Below are 20,195 nucleotides of genomic sequence, written 5' to 3'. Positions count from 1 at the left end.
CAGATTGTAAAGGACTGCCACACTGTGCTCAATTTCAACTTCACATACACTCACACGAGAATGCTAAGAACACTTTGCATTGAGCCTACTGGGATAGAAGATGGTCTTCTCTGAAAAACAGCCAAGGGGGGGGGGGGACACGACACACCCCACCCAAAAGCAAACAAACACACACAAACCAACAAACCAACCCACAAGAAAAACCACGCTGTAAAAAATTTGAACTTCCTCTCATTCATAAACCTGATGGCACAACTCACATTTGCAAGCTAAATCAGGGAAAGCTTAAAGAAGTTCAGCCATCATCAGCTGGACAATATATTTCATTCTCCATTAGCCAGTTCAAGTGACAGATTACCTCAGTCACTCTATCACATCAACATTATTCATTTGGCACTTCTTTCTGACTATATTTGTTGTATCACTTCATGAACCCAACTAGATGCCAACACTTTACTCTTGCTACTGCAATTTCCTTCCCATGACAGCTCAGGCCTAGTTGCTCCCAGCAAGATCTATACCTAATGAGATCCCATTTTCACAGGAGTTTTCTCACAAATTCAAGATTAAATGGTATCAGAAACCTGTATACTATAAAACCTAAGTAGAAACAGGGTGATCTTCTGGGAATTATTCCAAATTTGAAGATCTCCCTACCTTACAGTTCAAACCTCCATTATAATGAAACGTGGTATCTCGACTAGTGTGCATAACCAATTCAGAAAGAGTAATATCTCAGAAATTTCAGCTTGGAATTAGCTGGCATTAAAGTACAGTTTTAGTACAATACTCAATACCTACATTCCTCAAATCCAGAAAGCTAGGTTTAATGGGATCCAGCTGCCTGTACAAACCGATCAGGGCACTGGTTCAGCTTGGACCAAGTCTGCTAACTGGAGGGAACACAGAAAAAAAATTGGACTAGAACCCAAATAAGAGATAGTCTGCAAGAGACAGGTTATTTTTTTGCCATTTCTCTGCACACCCTGGTGTGCACTCATTCATTTCTTTAATTTCAAGTTTAATAATTCAACTGCTATGTAGTCTAGTGGTACTGCAGTGTAGTAAGTGTAGTAGGGAATTGAAAATCTAGGCATCCAATTCACGTATATAGTAACTATTACTGGACACAAGGTTTAGAACAGGCAATATTAAAGCAGGGGTCCTGCCACTAAGGCTCTGCAGTCACGTTCCTGTAACGACATCTCACCTTATTCCACTTATACACAAGTTTGTTCTGCTGGAAGGACTAAACTGTAGAAATTTCACTCTAGGTATTTTGTATTTGTGTCTATATTACAGGTTTTGGCTGCATGCTGTACACCAATTACAGATTAGAGGCCAGAGACACTTTAAATGTCAGTGAAATCAAGGCAGGATACAGTGTGCTTAAGATGATACAGACTTTGTATTCTAACCTATATATTACTAGAGATTACTAACCCAAATTGAACCTTAAAGCCACCTTCAGGTCAATTGCCCCTCACATTAGTTTGTATATTTACACAATTTCTTACAGTCTGCCCTAAATGGAGATGACAAACTAATCTGTGTTTAATGAAACTGCATTCCAAGAGATGAAAAAATATCTTTAGACACCCCTAAAAACTTCCACACCCATCTCATAGAACTGAAATCCCCATGTATTAGTCCTCACACACCCAGAATTCAGATCTCATCAACACTTGGTTTTGTTAACAATGCAATCTGCTGCTATTTTTCCAGGGAGAAACAGTCACAAAAGAACCTTCTACAACTCCACAGGTTTCTGTTGGGAACAATTAGGAGAGAGCCACACTCAGAGATGAAGAGTACCAGAATCACAAGTACAGTTCAGTGAACAAGGACAGACTGACAAAGGAAAAAGGAGTTGTCATTGACAGAAGAGAAATGAAAAGGCCAGCAACTGACAAAAAAAAACATTATGAAGCTCAAAACTATGGCTCCACCTTACTCACTACAGGCCTACTTCAGAAACATAACGCATACGCAGTTTCCTCAAGCACCCTCCTGAAGGGGAGCCTATTCTTAGAGTAAAAAGAAGTGTGACTTCCATTCAGATACTCAGTCTTTCACATTGATGTCAGAAAGCCCTTCTTGTCTCTTCGCTGCTTCCCCACTCCTCTTCAATTGGAAGTTATTTGCTAATTCTCTCTAAACATCTCACAGCTGGTACCACCCAGCTAACCTGGCATTTTCCCTTCCTCATGCACAGACATCCCATGTTAGTATTGTACACTCTTCACGTTGCTCTTATTTTCACATGCCAGTGATCACAGCAAAACATGCTGGTTTGCATTCAACAGAGAAAGCATTAAATTGACGTGACACTGCTAAAAACCATTGCATTTCAAGTGACAAACCAATGCAGCAGATTTGCAACACTGCAGCAAAAATAGGTCACAGCTACTAGATGTCAGCAGACAACTCTCTGTTTTTAGCAGGCTTTTTTGGCCAAAAGCCTGTTCGCCCATTTGCACCAAGTACTTAGGAAGTCTGTTAGAAAAGCAGGAGCACAAGGCAGAGTGGGAGTGATCCTATGCGCTGCATTGCATTGGGAATCCTGATATTAAGCTGGTGGCACTGAAGAACTAGGCAGAACACTCTCACCTCTTGGAGAGGTCACTTTCTGAGGGCTGGAGCAACCTTCCTGTGCCCTGGTAAAAGCTTTTCAGGAAAGAAGGGGCAGAGACAGAGGAGGGGAGACCAGATGATGCAGATTCACTCTCATTGAGAGCACGCTGAACCCCGACAATAGGACTGTGCGGGCAACAAGACAACATAGCAGATGGGTCAGCATTGGATTCAGATACGACAAAACATCCAGATTAAAGGTAGTGGCCAAGTACTTCGTCTTGGCTTACGGTAACTTTGTTTCCCAGAAGATAAAATGTACCAATGCACTACTGGGCAGTTTCCCTGATGATATCGATTTTCCTGTTACAGCTGATTTCTTTTAAGAAAGATTTCAATGCCATTGCAGAACAGGTAGACCACCTTATTTCTTTAGCCTTATTTATTCTCAAAGCAAAATCAGAATCTCTGAAACATTCAGAAAATAGCCTAAAAACTTGCTTCCAATAACATGAACCACCTTGTTTCTTCCCTTCAGTTTTCTGTATTTTGTAAATAATGTGTATTGCTAGAACACATTATAAAGAATAGATTATTTAAATGCCATATTTTTTGGATACATTGTTTTGAAGTGGTTAAATCAAGACAGATAGTCCTACACAGTTAAACATTACTTAATAATAGCAACAAGTGTTCGGGAGGACATAAATTTAATTCAGTTTCTTTTACTTAAGATTTTTTACTAACCCTCAAAAGGAGAGAAGGAAAAATCCCATTCTAGAACCAAGTTGTTACAAACTGTTTTGATTGAAAATCTGCTGATGATGCCACTTAATCAGCAACTTCTTAAAAATTATTACAAAGAAGTTAAGTCAGCAAGTCCTTCAGTTTGAACTGTCAGGGTTTCCTGTTTGCATACAACATGGTCAGTGGGGGGAAAAAAAAAAAATAACCAAAGTTTATCTCAGTAAAAACCACATTATTTATCTCTTCAGAAACACAATGTAACAAAGCTACTTCAAGGCTAGTTTCTTACCCTTCACCCCTTCCATTCTCTTAAACAGAATAAAGTTTTTTGCCTTTCTCTACAAGGTGGTGCTGCACTCACACTGATATTTTAATCTAGACAAATGGGTGAGAAATTATTATTTAAAGCAATTTTTAGAAAGAGCCCAGAAAAAGCATAATTGCAGCCAAGCACTGAAATAGACAAGCAGTTTGGAGAAAGTGCTCCTCCAACAGAAAAAAAATAATTAAAAAAATCAGCTCATCTGGGCCTGAATCTTGCAAAGGTTTTGGAGTTTGCATGGCCACTTACTACAGATAGCCAGGATGGAGGCAGAGAAAGAAAGTACAACCAAAGAGGCTTGCAAGGAACTGTGGGGACCTCTTCTGACTGAGTGAAGGAACTCCTGAAGGAACAGTGCTCCACATGTTAATAACTGGAGAGTCTCCAAAAAGGAAGGGGAAAGAAGTTACGGAGGGAAGCTCTGGAGCACGGCAAACACGGAAATTCGGTGGAGATGTTTAAACCTTCAGTCCTTTTGTAAGACTTCTCATTGATTTTAATTCTGGACATACTCTCTGGAAGCTTTGGCTAACACACCAACAGACACTTGAAGTTGTCGGTGCCTTTTTAATCCTGGCATAAAATCGTCACACTACCGTCTCGGCAATTAAAAGTGGCGAGGACCTCTTCTCCAAAGGGCCTGACTATCAACACTGTCAAAAAGACTCAGCTCGGAGGTGACAAATAAGTAAATAAATAGATCGGCACTGGCATCCAGCCCAACAATCAATTTGTTGGATTGTTGCTTCCCCTGAATCACTAATTCAGGGATTAGCGAGTTACTGCAAAGCACCAAACTACTTGGAGGCAGAGAAGACAGACTGCAAATAAATAAATAAATAAAACCCCGAGCGGTGCAGAAACAGCTTCCTAAGAAGGAACACGGGTGAAGCTCATGTACTGAAATTGCAGGAGACAGCAGGCGCATGGCATGGCGTGCCCCGGCTCACCTTGTCGCCTCGACGCAGCTCTGCCGCAGCAGTGGGGACCGGATGCTCTGGGATCTCCCGTTCTGGAAGGTTATCCTCCTCCTGGCGCTGGAGGGGGGGTGGCTGAAGGTGTGCGCACGCCTCCTGAACTGGGGGGAGTCAGAGTCTTCCTCGGGAAAAGGCTGCCAGGCCGAGGACACGGGGGACGCCGGAGGAGTAGCTGGTGGGGAATCACCCGGTGAAAAGTCCTGAAAGGAAGTGCCGGCGGAGTGAGGCCTGCCGCCCTGTGCCCTGCGAAAGCTCTCGCCTAACCCCACGGGTCGTGCGCCGCATCGGGGCACCAAAGCCTCTCCCCCTTCTTGGTCATGGCCTATTGTATGCTAATTATCACCAAAACCAGACATCCTTTGATAATTTACTCTGAACCAGCAGCGTCCTTCTTTAAAAAAAAGAAAAAAAGAAAAAAGAGGAGGGAGGAATAAAAATATATATACAATGCAAACAACACACTAATTACTCTAGGCATCCTCTCACAGGGACTGGCATTCCAGCTACCGGACTTCTGGCTCTTTCAGGAAAATACAGGAATTGAAAAGACTAGGGAAACTGCTTTTAGCTAGTTTCCTCGACATATCGTGAGCATACTTCCGGTACCGTCATAGCGATATCCTGGAAGAGAGACTGTTATTACACAGCCAGCTTATGAGTAACTGTAGCAGGAAAACCATAACAGAATCTTCACCTCTTGGGAAAACTAGCAACCAATCCCCACATGAGGTAAAACATTAAAAACAGGAAATAAAAAGAAAGTGAACAGAGTTCCGCCCGCTCGCCCCCATACAGCATCCCCAACAGCTGGGTTTAGGTCAAAAATTCTTACTTCCCTAAAGCAACTATTACTTACAGAAAGGATTCTTCACCTTCAGAGCATTTCCTCTCGTTGAGATATGACCTTTTTTTAATTACTTCAGCAAAACAAGGCAGAAGCTGACCAGAAATTCCCTGCTTTTTGTAAAAACAAGGGAAGTACAGAAAAAAAGGACTGGCAATCCAACAACAGATTAAAGCTGAAGCTTCAAGTCAACATATATGCCAGGTTTCTTACACCCTCTGCCTCCCAGTGGAAACTCTTATTTGAGTTTTCTAAATTGATGTGCTTTGTGCTACTTCCTTCAAATTGAAGCAGAGTGCCATATTTATGTTTAACACCCATGCGTGACGACGTGCCAATTTTAACTAAGCTCCTTACGTACTTTGTCAGAAGCAAGGCTGTTGCAGCGCTCAAAGCTGTCCATGCTTCCCAGGCGGCCTCGCATTCTGTTGGCTCCCTGCAAGAAAAAAGATGAGTAATGTAATCTAGTCTTTTTTCTCTTTTTCTGAAGGTTAAGCAAAGATGGCAACAGCTGTGCAGGTGAACACAGGACAGTTCAGGCACATGACACATTTGACCTAAGATCGCAGATTGTGGGCCAAGCACTGGATTCCACAAGCAGTGACATCTTTAGCTGGCAAAATCATATCTTCTCCCCACTTGCTCCCAGGAGTTTTAAACCTGCAGCTCTGTTGTCTGAAGCAAATGAGTATTTCTTGATCCATCTGAGGCAAACAGCTGAGTAGGCTTAAACAGCAGAGTTCAAAAAGCTCCCGACTTCACTACTGCACATGCACTGCAGCTAACAGACGTGTCTGACATACTATGATCTCCACAGAGAGTTTACTCCATATCTAGATGTTTCAGACAAATTAATTCCACCTCAGAAAAAGTAATGAAAGCACTAAAACTGGGAAAAAACACTCTCTGGCTGCAAATCCAGCCAAATAGCACCAGATACAAACAAGCCTTTTCAATTATAATGCAGATAACCCTGAGGAAAATTTGCTAGATATTAGCATTAGCAGATCCTTGCTGAAATGGTTGATGGTCATCTGGTTTCACAAGAAGAAGTGACAGAGCCGCAATACTTCCGATTACCTTCCACTCCTAACTAACTCCCATGAAACATGGGTGATGTATGCTGTTGGCCACTTCCAACTGCTGAAATAAGTTGCTTTCAGTACTGTATCAGGTGAAAAATAGCCTAGGTTTTAGGAAAACTATAGGCAGAACTCCTCTTGGTATGCTTGCAACTACAGGGGAAGTTTTGTCAACATCAGCAGTATTTATTTAGCCTATTTTTTTCCTGATAAGGTTTATTTTCAAGACTTAGAGTTCCCTTTAAGTACATTACCCCATTTAAGCTCGTTACCAATGAATACTCTGCCTGAAGCATCTCTTCAATGACCTCACAACAAAACAAAAGCAAAGGATAACATGGAAGTTTCTCACTAGCTTTAGAGCACACACGTTTGGCACTGTAAGAATGGCTTTTTGGTTCAGAAAAAAACAACAACAGAAGAGGTTAGTGCAGCATGGACTGGAAGAAATCTGTTCATAAGGTCAAACAGAGGTTATATTTATTTTTCTGAGGTACCTCATTAGGAAGCCACAGCCTGTTTTCAGTTCAAACCTGACAAAAATAAGATCAGTCCAGCAACACAAACAAGTGAAAAAGTGACATTCCTCTGGGACTAAGGGAAGCCAGAGCACAGAACCCAGCATGTTTCCCTATGGTGATTAGTGAGCAGCTACTCCTTCAAGTAGCTTAAGATGTCACTTGATGCTATTTATCTAGCTAAGAAGCCATCCACTTAAAATGATCCTGGATACGTGGTTACTACTTACTTATTTCTAATTTTGCTAAAATTGAGGATGTGTAAGTATCTCCCCCACATATACTGACTTTCACTTTTTTTTACTTATTTTTTTTTTATCTACAAAAAGATGCTGAATGTCAACTTTAAAAAAAAACCCTGAATTTCTTCCCACTTTCTTTGTTACTAAATATACTTTAAAATAAAGATGATTAAGTCGTGCAATAATTAGCATCCCATTACATCAATACCATGTAATTTGCAGCTGGCTTAAGGAGGGGAAAACCCACCACGCCAATAGGTATTTGGTACCTAAATACCTTTAGGAATTAGCCACAATCCATTAGGCTTGTTGTAATAGCCTGATGAAGAATAATAACTATTGAAACACTCATTGTAGAACACACATATGCATGTAACAGTATACAGGCAGAGAGACGCTCGTCATGTATATCTGCTTTAACAAAATAATTAGTGGTTGAGCTGCACTGTAAATTATTTCTCTCGGTCTTGCATTGTGTAACCTTTAAATGGATCTGCAAGGATGAAGCCCTGTTTGTATCATGATTCACTACAACATACTGCTGTTGCTGATCTCTTGCAGTTTGAAGTTAAAGATGAGCCAACCTTCCTCACAACAGCAAGTCTGCTTCATAAATAGCAAACTTAAAATGGCCCTAATCCAGATTCAGGTGTCCACTTGAACTCAATCATGGACTGCGTAGATCTTTATACTGTAACACGCAGTGTGTCACAGTGGCCCTGGTGAGAAGGACCATATTATATCAAAACCAACAATACATTAGCAATTTCCCTTTGGAGACTCTTCAACTTAAGCAGGGTATTTCATCTAAATGATTTTTCCTTGACATGATCAGTGTGCTAGTATGTCCGCATATGGCAGGGCTGCTTTACTGTGTTATTTCCAGTGATGTACCGCAAGGTTAGTGACCCACCGTCAGAGCTAGATCACTTTCCAGTCACATGTCTTTTAGATGTGGAAAAGAAATCAGACTCAGCAGATGCATGACTGTAGCTGTCACCATTTGATGATACTCCAGACTGCTGAAATTATCCAGATCTTCTGACTGTCATCGCTCTTTTGAGCACTCACTCTCCCTCTATTCAGATCAAGTCCCTAGTGTGTAAAACTTGCTACACAACATAGGCCAGATTTGACCAAGAGAGTTTTAACGCTAGCTTTAGTCCTAGGTCAAATTCACATCTAACCTTAAGTACAAACAGTTCTAAGGATTCTCCCTGGTAAACAGTATTTTGCCTCCTTTATAGGGAACATCTGTGGCATCCTACATTTGCAGGTTACTTTATACCATACCCATATAAGCCGCAGGACAAGTGCAATTTAGGCCTTGATTTAGCATGGTACTTTTAAAATTACAAGCAGAAGAAACTTAATTTCACTGCTCCAAATTATATTTAGACCTCGCCATCCAATATTCACAGCTCACCACACTTTCTCTGTAACGACATACTGTATCGCAGGCACCCAGCCTTCTTCAGTTACTCCTCTATATGCCTCTTCTCTGCTTTCAGGACTCTCCCTGTTGAGCAGGGGACACTAAGCAAAACTTGCAATTCACACTTCTCCTTTAAAAGGCTATTTAATATAAGAGAGTTCCAGTAATTATCTGCAATTCCACATCATACCTGGCTAGTAAGACTGAAATGAACAACTCACTTTTAAAAAAACTATTGCCTTTATTTTTTCCTCCTGTAAAAGGACAACTTTGTTACTACTTTCTAAAGATTCTTAGTGACCAATATGAGTAATTTTAGCTATGAGAGATAAGGCATTACGTCTCAGAACAGAATGATTTCCAGTTTATGCAGGCATACTTAGTCACACTTTCAAAAAAGATAACATGCCTCTTTATGGGATCATGCAACCATCCTGATGATTTTTTTTATACTGAAGCAACACATTTGATAATGCTCAGCTAACTCATTTGCTACCTTCAATCAGCATTCATTATTCAGAAGTTGCCTTTTTTTCCCCTCTGTATGTGTGGCGTTACCATAAACTTTCTAGTACAGTTAAGTCACAATCAACCCAGCTATAACCCTCAGATTTCACAACAGGGATATCGCTTCATTAAGTATTTATCAGACTGAGGAGAAAAAACAAAGAAAAAAATAAATGTCTGATAGGTCTTTACTGTCAAGGATACTTGGGAGAGCTGCTGACAATGAGTTGATCTTACCCTTGAGAAGATATTTTCCAGAGAGCTAGTCAAGGATTTCTTGGCCTTGTTTTTCAGAATGTCAAGTTTAAACCTGCCACCACTAGTAGTGCTTTCTGGAATCGCACTGTTAGAAATGGTCTGTTGAAATAAGCAAGGACACAATTCAGCTTTGGCAATTCTTTTTGCAATTGCAGACCTCCAAAGACTAGAGTGGAATCAAGTTACATAACAAACAACATACCCTCGGCCTTTAAAAAAATAAAAACAAGCGACACTCCCCCCCAAAAACAAAACAGCCACACCCCCAAAAAAACCCCAACCCCCCCCAAAAAAAACCCCCACAGTTAAAGACTTATTTAATCCCTAAAGACTATCTTGTAAAAACATACTAATTTAACAATACTGCTACTCATTTCCTTTGCTAGATAAGTTTGTAGTTTAAACTGAAACCAATACCCTCTTAATTCCTACTCCCCCTGAAACGACTGTTTGGGAGTAAGGACAGACAAGGTATCCTTACACTGTAAGGAAATCTAGATCTAAAAATAATTGGTTGTGTCTTCCCTCCCTTCCTGCCCCCCCCAAACTTAAAAAACTCCAAGCATATCACTGTAAATCAAATCAAATTACTTCTCTTTCACAGTCCTCTTTTAATTACAATACCAAGCTTCAGCTACCCCTGATGAACTGTAGCAATGACCCTGATACTATTCAAGGTTGTATTTGAATAGGGTAGGAGGAAGAAGAGAAATAGTACAAAAATAAGCTTTACCGATGGTGCTTCACCAATGTGAACGTGTGTTTTCTGCTTAGTTTCACAGAGTTGGCGTAGATGTAAGATCACAAGTTCATTTTCTTCCTGGTCATTGTCAGGCTTCATTTTCTGTCAGTAACAGCAAACAGAAAAAAAGTTGTCTTTCAAGTCATGATTTGCTTATTTTCCCTGCCATATGTATATATTCTTTGAAGTTAATGTATTGATATGCCAGATGCCAGAGTGCACCATCAGCGTGTCAAATTGCACTACAATTTGCGTGCCTTCATGTTCCTAAACAAAACAGACCAAAGCTTTCCATATGGAGAATGTTACAGGCTGTGGAGAGGAGGGAGCTTTATGCCCCACATTTTGTTCCCTAAGGTTTTCTGTCTTTGTATATCCTTATAAATGGAATAAGGAACCCACAAAACACCAAACAGGCATTCCCTTCTTCAGGAAGCTAGCGAGGAGCACAGCCTTTGGAAGCCTAAATTACTGTACACTTCATCTGCTTGAGTACAATTGCATACACTTCTTGCCTCAGAATAAGTCAGAGAGCTGCAAACACCAACCACCTCTGATACCTGCATATCTCACCCACTCTCAACTCATCCCCACATCACTTTCAAGTAGGGAAATGCATTTACAGATGAAGAACTAAGCTCAGAAAAAAAATACTCTGTGTATGAACGCAGAACATCTCGGCAGACTTGGGAACCAAAACTTTTCCAGAAGCAGTATATCACACAGGAGGTTCAATTGGAGCATGCTATTTCAGTATGATATTTGGTGGAACAATAATAAATTCTAGATCAACTACATAAAATGGACTAGATGTTTTTCTTTTGATTGTTTTGTTATCACAGTCTTTTTCAAATTTGACACAACAGCATCTAACGTATTACCTGAACACGCTCAAAAATGTCCGCTTGCTCATTATCAGTTAGTGACGACAGATGTCTCTGAATTACAAGTTTGGCTCTCGGTGGATAGAGTCCTGAGAAACGAAAGGAATGTTAAAGCTTCTAGATTCTCAAATGATCTCTCAAAAAACTTTTGAAAAAATGGTAGTAGAAGATATAAGCCTGCATTTGCATTTGTACAAGTTTATTGTATGACAGTTGTATATGTACAGTATACCTGATACAAAATACTTCAGGTTTTGCTAAACCACATGGGTTTGTCTCCTTTCTTTAGCAGAAAAACAGAACTAGCAGCAGTTAAGTGGCTGGCTCCTGTGTAACAGGTTACACTCTCCACCCCACTGATGTCTTCTGTCCTAGTAGCATGAGATCACTAAGATGGAAGCCTGACAACTGTATGGGATAGGAGGAAGAGAGGAACAGATCAGGGATATAACTAGAAAGATACTCAATGCACAAGATGCTCAGAAGTTTTCAGATGCTTTTAATTGAAAAGTTTAGATGCATTTCCATACAACAAAAGGGTAGGGTTATAGGTCAGACCAGAGAATTGAAGACACTTAAAAGCAAGAGCAGCATAAAAGCCGTAAGAATAAAGAAGAGAATTTCTGATGTTCGATAAAGTGTAAGTTTGCTCACAGAGCTTGTTCTAGGAAAAAAACTGTGGGCAAAACAAATCCCCTGAATCAGATGAAGATATATGGGTTTTTTTTCATCCAAGGTAGGTATAATTCGTAGAGAATTGCAATCAGAACAGATCAATATTTCCCAAAGTCACAAAGCCCCGGGTCTGATTGTCATAAACTTCCAGACTAAACAAAGCAGATGGATAAAAAGAAAGGGACACTAAAATAAGTCTTTCAGTCACTAAGTAAAAAGTTTATGAAAATACTACTACGGTATTCAAGTTGTTACCCTAGAAGAGATTTTATTTTGATCCTGGATACTCATTCCAGGCTTGCAAGTACCTATATTCAAGATACTTACATTGCCTTATACAGCAGCCTCTATAGTTTTTCATTGACAGAAGACTTTCCCAATTAAGCTTTATCACTTCTGACTATCAGTTGTAAACCTGGAAAATACAAGTCACGACCTAACAGAATTTCACTCCACTAAGATTTCACACTTTGCTTTTCATCCACCAGAGGGAGATAAGTAGCAAGTAACTTTTAACGAAGAGGAGAACTGGCAATTATCAGCACCATCATCACCAGAAGATACTAGTGTAACATATTTGGGTTTTTTACATACAACACTTTGCAAGAAAAAATAGTGGAATAACTATAAAAATAGGATCCTGCTACTAACTTTTTTAAAGATTTAACTTGTAAGATTTTCTTGCATGTGTTCTGGCATACCTTAGTTCCAGAAAAACTACAAAGGTTTGTGTATTCATATTTGAAGCCAGGCAGCTGCCTTCACTTTTATATTAGATACTAATCTCCTAACTTAATCATTTATTTCCCATAATAGAACTAGATTTTGAAGTGTGCAAGAGAATAAAAACAAAGAAGGAAAAAAATGACCCCATCAAGAAAGAACACACACATGAAAAAGCAAGACCCTTTTTGACCACAACTGTCTTTTGACATTTTGATCCACTTTGAAAGCATGCATCTTCAGAAAAAAAAAAAAAAGAAAAAGAAAAAGAAGATTAACTGGCAGGTTTTTCTACTCTGCTTAACATTTAAGAGAGGTACGACAACGGAAGAGTATGTTATTTATAACACAAGCTCTACTATATTCAGTTACAATATCATTACTGCTATCACCCACGTGTGATTACAGAGAGTGCAAAGTGATGGTAAGAATTGCTTATTGGGATACTTTTCCCTCTGCTCTTACACTGTTTAAATTGAAAGCACATAGTTGACATAATTAAAATTAACAGATATAGTAAAATTCTTCTAGAATAATCAGAAAAACAGAATTAGAAAATAAACTCAGCTGCTACCTTCAATTCTTTCACAAAGTTTGTGCAATGAATGCATAGGACAGGCCTCACACAGTTTAATCTGCGTCTTGGCATTTTGCAGAGCTGCAGCAGTGCTAAAGGCTTGTTTCAGGGTAAGCATTACCTCATCAACCTAAAGGGGAGGGAGGGAAAAGACGATATATAAACAAAAATGTACCATTTTAGCACAAAACCCCACAGACCCATCTTGCTGGCAGACAGGAGCTTCTCATAGTCATTCACTTTTCTCCAGCCTACTAGACTGGCTACCAGCTTCATTGTAGCCATCAACTTATCTCTAAGTACTGCCAGCCTGCCCTGATCTTTCCTCCGCCACTACCACAAATACAGCAGTGCTATGTTCCCACACATCAGCACCGGAAAATCTCAACTTGGACGCAAGAAAGGTCAGAGGTGACAGCGTTTCTCTGCGCTCATTCAAATACACTCCCACACTTTACATACAAAGCATTTGCAGTTCCCCTGTCTGTATTTTAGGGGAATACAATGCTTTATAAAAGCTGTTTAATTGAGTCTTTGCATTAGCATGGAAAGAAGACAACAGCAGCTTGAAGACAATCTTAGGAAAGAAATCACTATTCTACTTCAGAATCAGGTCCCTGCTCTTACCTTTGCTTTTTTTCTCTTTTTTAGTAAGCAAGAAGCTCCAAGCTGAAATATTTGAGATCAAAATCACGCAGTCTAACACTGAAAACACACAGACTTTTTTGAGAGTCTGTCACTTGGAAAACAAAAACAAAATGAAATTTAAAAAGGGCATCTGGATGGGAAAATTTGAATTAGTTTGTGTCCCAATAAGTTTAGGGTTTATTTATTTAATTTTTTTTAAACCCTACCGTTTTAAGCACTAACAGGAATTTCTGAGTGCTCTCTCTTCTTAGTAATAAAGCAGGACATTGAACAGTGAATATACATCTTGCAAAACAGACTGATAATTTTTACAAGTTGGTAACAATGCCTCTCAAATGGAAGATCCACAGAAGAGTGCTAAGCATAAGGATTATGACTACACTAAAATCATGAGAATTGTAGCACAGTCTGTAGCTAGGTTTGGAGCAAATATACACAAGACTAGCAACATAGCCTCCCGGGCAGCACAGAATCCAGAAAGCAGTAGGTTTTACAGCTTTGCCCTGCCACAGTCAAACTGTCACTGAGGTCCAAGTGATTGCACCTGAAAGTAGCTCAGGAACGCTCATTTCACATTGCAACATGGGCATACCCACACATATCAGTACTAGAATACGTAAAGAGGTTCATAAATACGTGGTTTCTTTATATACCACATCTTAAGTCTTTGAATTATGCACGGTCAAATTCATCAACAGGTCAGATGTAACATTTTCTGTTAGTACAAAGACAGCTGATTTCATAACAAGCTCCTATTTTGATTAAAGTGCAGCCTCAGCTACCATTGTACACAGAATCACAGAATGGTTTCAGTTGGCAGAGGACCTCAAAGATCATCTAGTTCCAACCCCCCTGCCATGGGCAGGGACACCCTCCACCAGACCAGGTTGCCCAAAGCCCCATCCAACCTGTCCTTGAACACTTCCAGGGAGCCAGGGGCAGCCACAGCTTCTCTGGGCAACCTGTTCCAGTGCCTCACCACCCTCACAGGGAAGAATTTCTTCCTAATATCTAATCTAAATCAACCCTCCTTCAGCTTAAACCCATTACCCCTTATCCTATCATTACACACCCTTGTAAACAGCCCCCCTCCATCTTTCCTGCAGGCCCCCTTCAGGTACTGGAAGGTTGCTCTAAGGTCTCCCTGGAGCCTTCTCTTCTCCAGGCTGAACAATCCCAACTCTCTCAGCCTGTCCTCACAGGAAAGGTGCTCCAGCCCTCTAATCAGCTTTGTGGCCCTCCTCTGGACTCTCTCCAACAGCTCCATGTCCTTACGTTGGGGGCCCCAAGAACTGGATGCAGTACTTCAGGTGGGGTCTTGAGAACAGAGTAGAGGTGGAGGATGACATCCTTTGACCTGCTTCTTTTGATGCAACCCAGGACACGGTTGCCTTCCAGGGCTGCAAGCTCACATTGCTGGGTCACGCTGAGCTTCTCATCCCCCAAGACCCCCAATCCTTTCTCCTCAGGGCTGCTCTCAATCTATTCCCCACCCAGCCTATAGTTGTGCTTGGGATTGCACTGACCAACGTGCAGGACCTTCCACTTGGCCTTGCTGAACTTCATGCGGTTCACATGGGCCCACCTCTCCAGCCTGTCAAGGTCCCTCTGGGTGGCATCCCTTCCCTCCAGCGTGTTGACCGCACCACGCAGCTTGGTGTCATCAGCAAACTTGCTGAGGGTGCACACGATCCCACTGTCCATGTCGCTGACAAAGATGTTAAACAGCGCCAGTCCCAGTACTGACCCTTGAGGAATGCCACTCATCGTTGATCTCCACTTGGACATCGAGCCATTGACCATAACTCTTTGAGTGCGACCATCCAGTCAATTTCTTATCCACCGAGCAGTCCATCTGTCAAATCCATGTCTCTCCAATTTAGAGACAAGGATGTTGTGTGTGACAGTGTCAAATGCTTTGCACAAGTCCAGGTAGATGATGTCTGTCACTCCTCCCTTATCCATCAGTGCTGTAACCCAGTCTCAGAAGGCCACCAAATTTGTCAGGCACGATTTGCCCTTAGTGAAGCCAATAGGCTGTCACCAATCACCACCTTATTTTCCATGTGCCTGAGCATAGCTCCCAGGAGGATCTGCTCCATAATCTTGCCAGGCACAGAGGTGAGACTGACCCGTCTATAGTTCCCTGGGTCCTCCTTTATTCTCTTTCAAAAAATGGGGGTTATGTTTCCCCTTTTCCAGTCGGTGGAAACTTCACTGGACTGCCACGACTTCTCAAATATGATTGAGAGTACCCCAGGACCCACGGATGTATCTCATCAGGTCCCATGGACTTGTACATGGACTTCAGCTTCCTTAGATATTCTCAAACCCGATCTTCTCCTACAGTGGGCAGTTCTTCATTCTCCTAGTCCCTGCTTTTGCCTTCTGTGACTTGGGCGGTGTGGCTGGAGTCCTTGCTGGTGAAGACTGAGGCAAAAGAGTTGTTGAGTACCTCAGCCTTCTCCATATCTCAGGTAACGAGGTCTCCCATTTCACTCTGGAGGGGGCCCAAATTTTCCCTAGTCATCCTTTTATCACTGACGTACCTATAGAAGCTTTTCTTGTTGCCCTTGATATCCCTGGCCAGATTTAATTCTATCAGGGCTTTAGCTTTCCCAACCTGATCCCTGGCTGCTCAGACAATTTCTCTGTATTCCTCCTGGGCTACTTGCCCTTGCTTCCAGCCTCTGTAGGCTTCCTCCTTTTTGTGTTTGAGTTTGTCCACGAGCTCCTTGTTCATCCATGCAGGCCTCCTAGTGTTTTTCCCTGACTTCCTCTTTGTTGGGATGCATCGCTCCTGAGCTTGGAGGAGGTGACCCTTGAATATTAGCCAGCTGTCTTGGGCCCCTCTTCCCTCCAGGACTTTGTCCCATGGTGCTCTACCAAGCAAGACCCTGAAGAGGCCAAAGTCTCCTGAAGTCCAGGGTAGTGAGATTGCTGTGCGTGCTCCTTGCTACCCTGAGAACCTTGAACTCCACCATTTTCATAGTCACGGCAGCCAAGGCTGCCCTTGAGCTTCATGTTCCCTACTAGCCCCTCCATGTTGGTGAGAACTAGGTCTAGCATGGCACCTCTGCTTGTTGGCTCCTCTATCACTTGGAGGAGAAAGTTATCATCAATGCATTCCAGGAACTTCTTGGATTGCTTATGCCCTGCTGTGTTGTCCCTCCAACAGATATCAGGGTGGCTGAAGTTCCCTATAAGGACCAGGGCTTGTGAACATGAGGCTGCTCTTACCTGCCTATAGAGGGCCTCATCTGCTCAGTATTCCTGGTTAGCTGCCCTATAGGAGACCCCCGCTATAATGTCCCCTGTCCCCGCCCTGCCTTTAATCCTGACCCATAAGTTCTTGGTCAGCTCCTCATCCATCTGCAGGTGGAGCTCCATGCACTCCAGCTGGTCATTGACATAGAGGGGAACACCCCCTCCTTGACTCCGGTGCCTGTCCTTCCTAAAAAGCCTGCATCCTTCCATTCCAACACTCCAGTCATAGGAGCCATCCCACTGTGTCTCCATGATGCCAATGAGATCACAGCCCTGCAGATGTGCACATGCATCTAACTCCTCTTTATTCCCCGTGATGCACAGAGGCATTTAAGTTGGGCTCCCAATGAAGGTGACTTACTGGCTGGAGTTCCTTTGAGATATTTCACCAGTGTTTCCCTGTTGGTTGCTGTTACCTCAGGCGCCCCTAGCTCATCTCCATAAGACTTCAAGCATGCTGCAGTGTATCCAGCACATCTCTGAGCAACAGGCTGAGGGCCCTTGACTGGCACCCCGTCCCTCTAACCTTGGTGTGTCATCCCACAGTTTGTTGCAGGCAAGCCTGGTATTATCCCCCTCCCCCTTCAAGCCATGTTTAAAGCTCTGTCAATGAGCCCTGCAAGCTCCTGGGCAAAGACCTTTGAGAAAGGTGAATCTCATTTGATGCCAGGAAGTCTTCTGCCATGTAGGCCATCCCATTATTGAAAAACCCAAAACTGTGGTGGTGACACCAGCCATGGAGCCATGTACTGGCAGACTGGGTCTGTCTGTTTCTCCCAGTGTCACTGACTGCAACAGGAAGGAGAGAGAAAAAAAACAAACCTGTGCACCAGATTCCCTCAGGAACTGTCCCAAGGCCCTAAAGTCTCTTTTGCTCACTCTTGGACTACGCATTGTGTAAGGCTGTTAGCCGTTTGAAGTTTTACTGATGTAAATCTATTCACTCTCAAGCTAGACAATGGATTAACAAATTACATTTTCAGCTAGTTAGAAGACTGATTTTTAAGGTTAGCTGAAAAAGGCTAGCAGCTATTAGCACAGCCATCAGGAACAAACATGTTTGAGAACAGAAACCAACTTCTTTTAAAGCATCAGACCTTTAAGATAAAAAGGTAGTAGCCAAAATGATTTCCTGTATGCATCTTATTATTAAGCTACCTGTATCAATTAAATCACTGTCACCTGGAACTTCAATTGACACATACTTTATTAAATGTCCAATGGACTGTTTTTTAGTTACACACATCCACACATATTATGGTTTTCTTCTCTGATCAGATGCTGCTATTTTCGTCTCCTGAGGAAGAAAACAGACTACAGGGAAAATACTAAAGCCACATGCAGGATCAGGCCAGTAGTTTAAATTCTACCCTGAAAAGTATGTTCAGGTTTTATCATCAGCTTTGTTACTGATTCAATACGTGTAATTGCACATTTAATGGGGGAACCAAGTGTCTCAACAATTAGAAATGCAAGAGTTACAATCAAATATAGAGCCCAAATATGCTCACAGTCTGCATGTGTAAAGTCATCCATCTGGATTTATGCTATTTGTTATTGATATGTGCAGAGTACTAGGATATAGGCTTTATATCAACAGAATGTATGCATTTCCTATTGCATATTTTCATATTCACAACTGAGGTCTCACACCTGAGAAAATGTAACCACTGAGGTGAGCTGACACAGCAGAATAACACAGACTCCCATTGTGTAGGAAATGCCTCAGATATCCTCCGACTGAAAGGTTAGGATCATTAACAAATACTCACCAGAGACTCACTTGCACACTGGAACACATAGCAAACATACTGGCTTAACCCAGGTTCCACAGATTCCCGGCAAATGAAGCCAAAGTGATCAACATGTTTTATACCCTAAAAGAGTTTAAAAACAGCATTAATGGACTGTTTTATAAATAGGTTTCACTTCCAAAGTAATCCTAAAAACAGTTACCAGACTCCAACGCAAAAATTTGAGAAACTATAAATGCATACTTCTAATAATCTATTGTACAACTAAAATAGTTATCTTTTAAATTGCTTTTTGCATTTAAAAGTTACATAAAGCTTTTTACACAAAACAAATGTTATACAGCAATAGACCTGGACATGAATTTCTTCCATTAAGAAATCTGGATTTTCAGGGAAGGAGGGGCAGGGAGTCCTAGGTTGTATTTGGAATTGCCTCTGCAGTGAAAACTTCATGTAGTAAGTCCACACCAAAACATGGGACTGGAGTAGCATCAAAGTAGCAACAGATCTTTGCTTTCCTGTAATACAAGTTAGAACTACACTAAAAAGAGCAAGGAATGAGTGGTGACATGCAGAATTCCAACCAAAATCTTCCATAAATTCTTTGAGATTGAGTTACATATCACAAGTTTCAAGACTTACTACAGATTACTACTGAAGTTTCTTTCAAAGACCCTAGTCTAACTGCTTGACAGGGAACATTGCCTTGCTAAAAACAGCAGGGAGAAGATCAAAGAGTGCTGCTTCCTAAGAAACACTACATTCCCAGTCTCAATTCATAGAACATGACTCACTATTGTTAAAGCTTTTGCCAATGTTTTTATCATCTGAGTATGGTAATAGCAGATTTTCTCCAAAAGAAAGCCTAATCCCTCAAGTTCAAACAAAACAGAAAGCAGAACTCAGTTGCTTGGATCCATCTCCAAAGAAAACACCTATATCATAAAATAGGGGAGGAGGCAAAACAACTTGCTTGTCGCTACAGAAAACACTCTAGACAAAATTGGTAACGTACTACGTGACAGACTGAACATATTGTCACTACACAATGTAGTTTTTAAAAACAAAATTCTAAAAGTTGCAGTTGTGCTACTGAAACAAGTCTTAACAAAGGTACAGAGGGCATATAAGATGGCAGAAGTGGCATTAATTTACTGTAGTCCACACTAATCCTGACTTAATTGAATCCATTTTCCTGTGACACATGAAGTCTTCAAAGGCATAAAAGGAAAAAGAACAGATGTATACACATATGTTGATCTATGTAACAGTGAAGTATTGCCCTCTGTTTTGCAAGGAAACTGTATTTACTCAAGGTGGTTCAGTGAGATGCCAGTTCCCTCACTGCTGACAGTGCCTGAACAAGTCCACTGCTGTCTCATTGCTCAGTCTCCACAGGAGAACATCTGTGGGGGAGAT

At 41.4% G+C, this 20,195-nt stretch overlaps 1 protein-coding gene across 2 annotated transcripts in view; it reads right to left on the bottom strand.

Annotated features, from left to right (window-relative positions):
• Positions 1-20,195, bottom strand: part of TBC1D4 (TBC1 domain family member 4) — a 116,402-nt gene that overhangs the window by 25,979 nt on the left and 70,228 nt on the right. Inside the window, exons 4-11 of one of the 2 annotated variants that reach the window (XM_075741677.1) lie at positions 18,795-18,899; positions 13,105-13,237; positions 11,130-11,221; positions 10,240-10,350; positions 9,486-9,605; positions 5,826-5,900; positions 4,594-4,820; positions 2,611-2,760 (exon numbers count right to left, since the gene is read on the bottom strand). In XM_075741677.1, the coding sequence (XP_075597792.1) occupies positions 2,611-2,760; positions 4,594-4,820; positions 5,826-5,900; positions 9,486-9,605; positions 10,240-10,350; positions 11,130-11,221; positions 13,105-13,237; positions 18,795-18,899 (1,013 nt within the window). The remainder of the gene's footprint in view (positions 1-2,610; positions 2,761-4,593; positions 4,821-5,825; positions 5,901-9,485; positions 9,606-10,239; positions 10,351-11,129; positions 11,222-13,104; positions 13,238-18,794; positions 18,900-20,195) is intronic. The other variant, XM_075741678.1, reaches the window with a different exon arrangement.

This window comes from Balearica regulorum, chromosome 1 (genome assembly GCF_011004875.1).
Source record: "Balearica regulorum gibbericeps isolate bBalReg1 chromosome 1, bBalReg1.pri, whole genome shotgun sequence".
NCBI lineage: Eukaryota > Metazoa > Chordata > Aves > Gruiformes > Gruidae > Balearica > Balearica regulorum.
The sequence above is the reverse complement of the archived record's forward strand: the minus strand, read 5'-3'. Positions and strand labels throughout refer to the sequence as shown.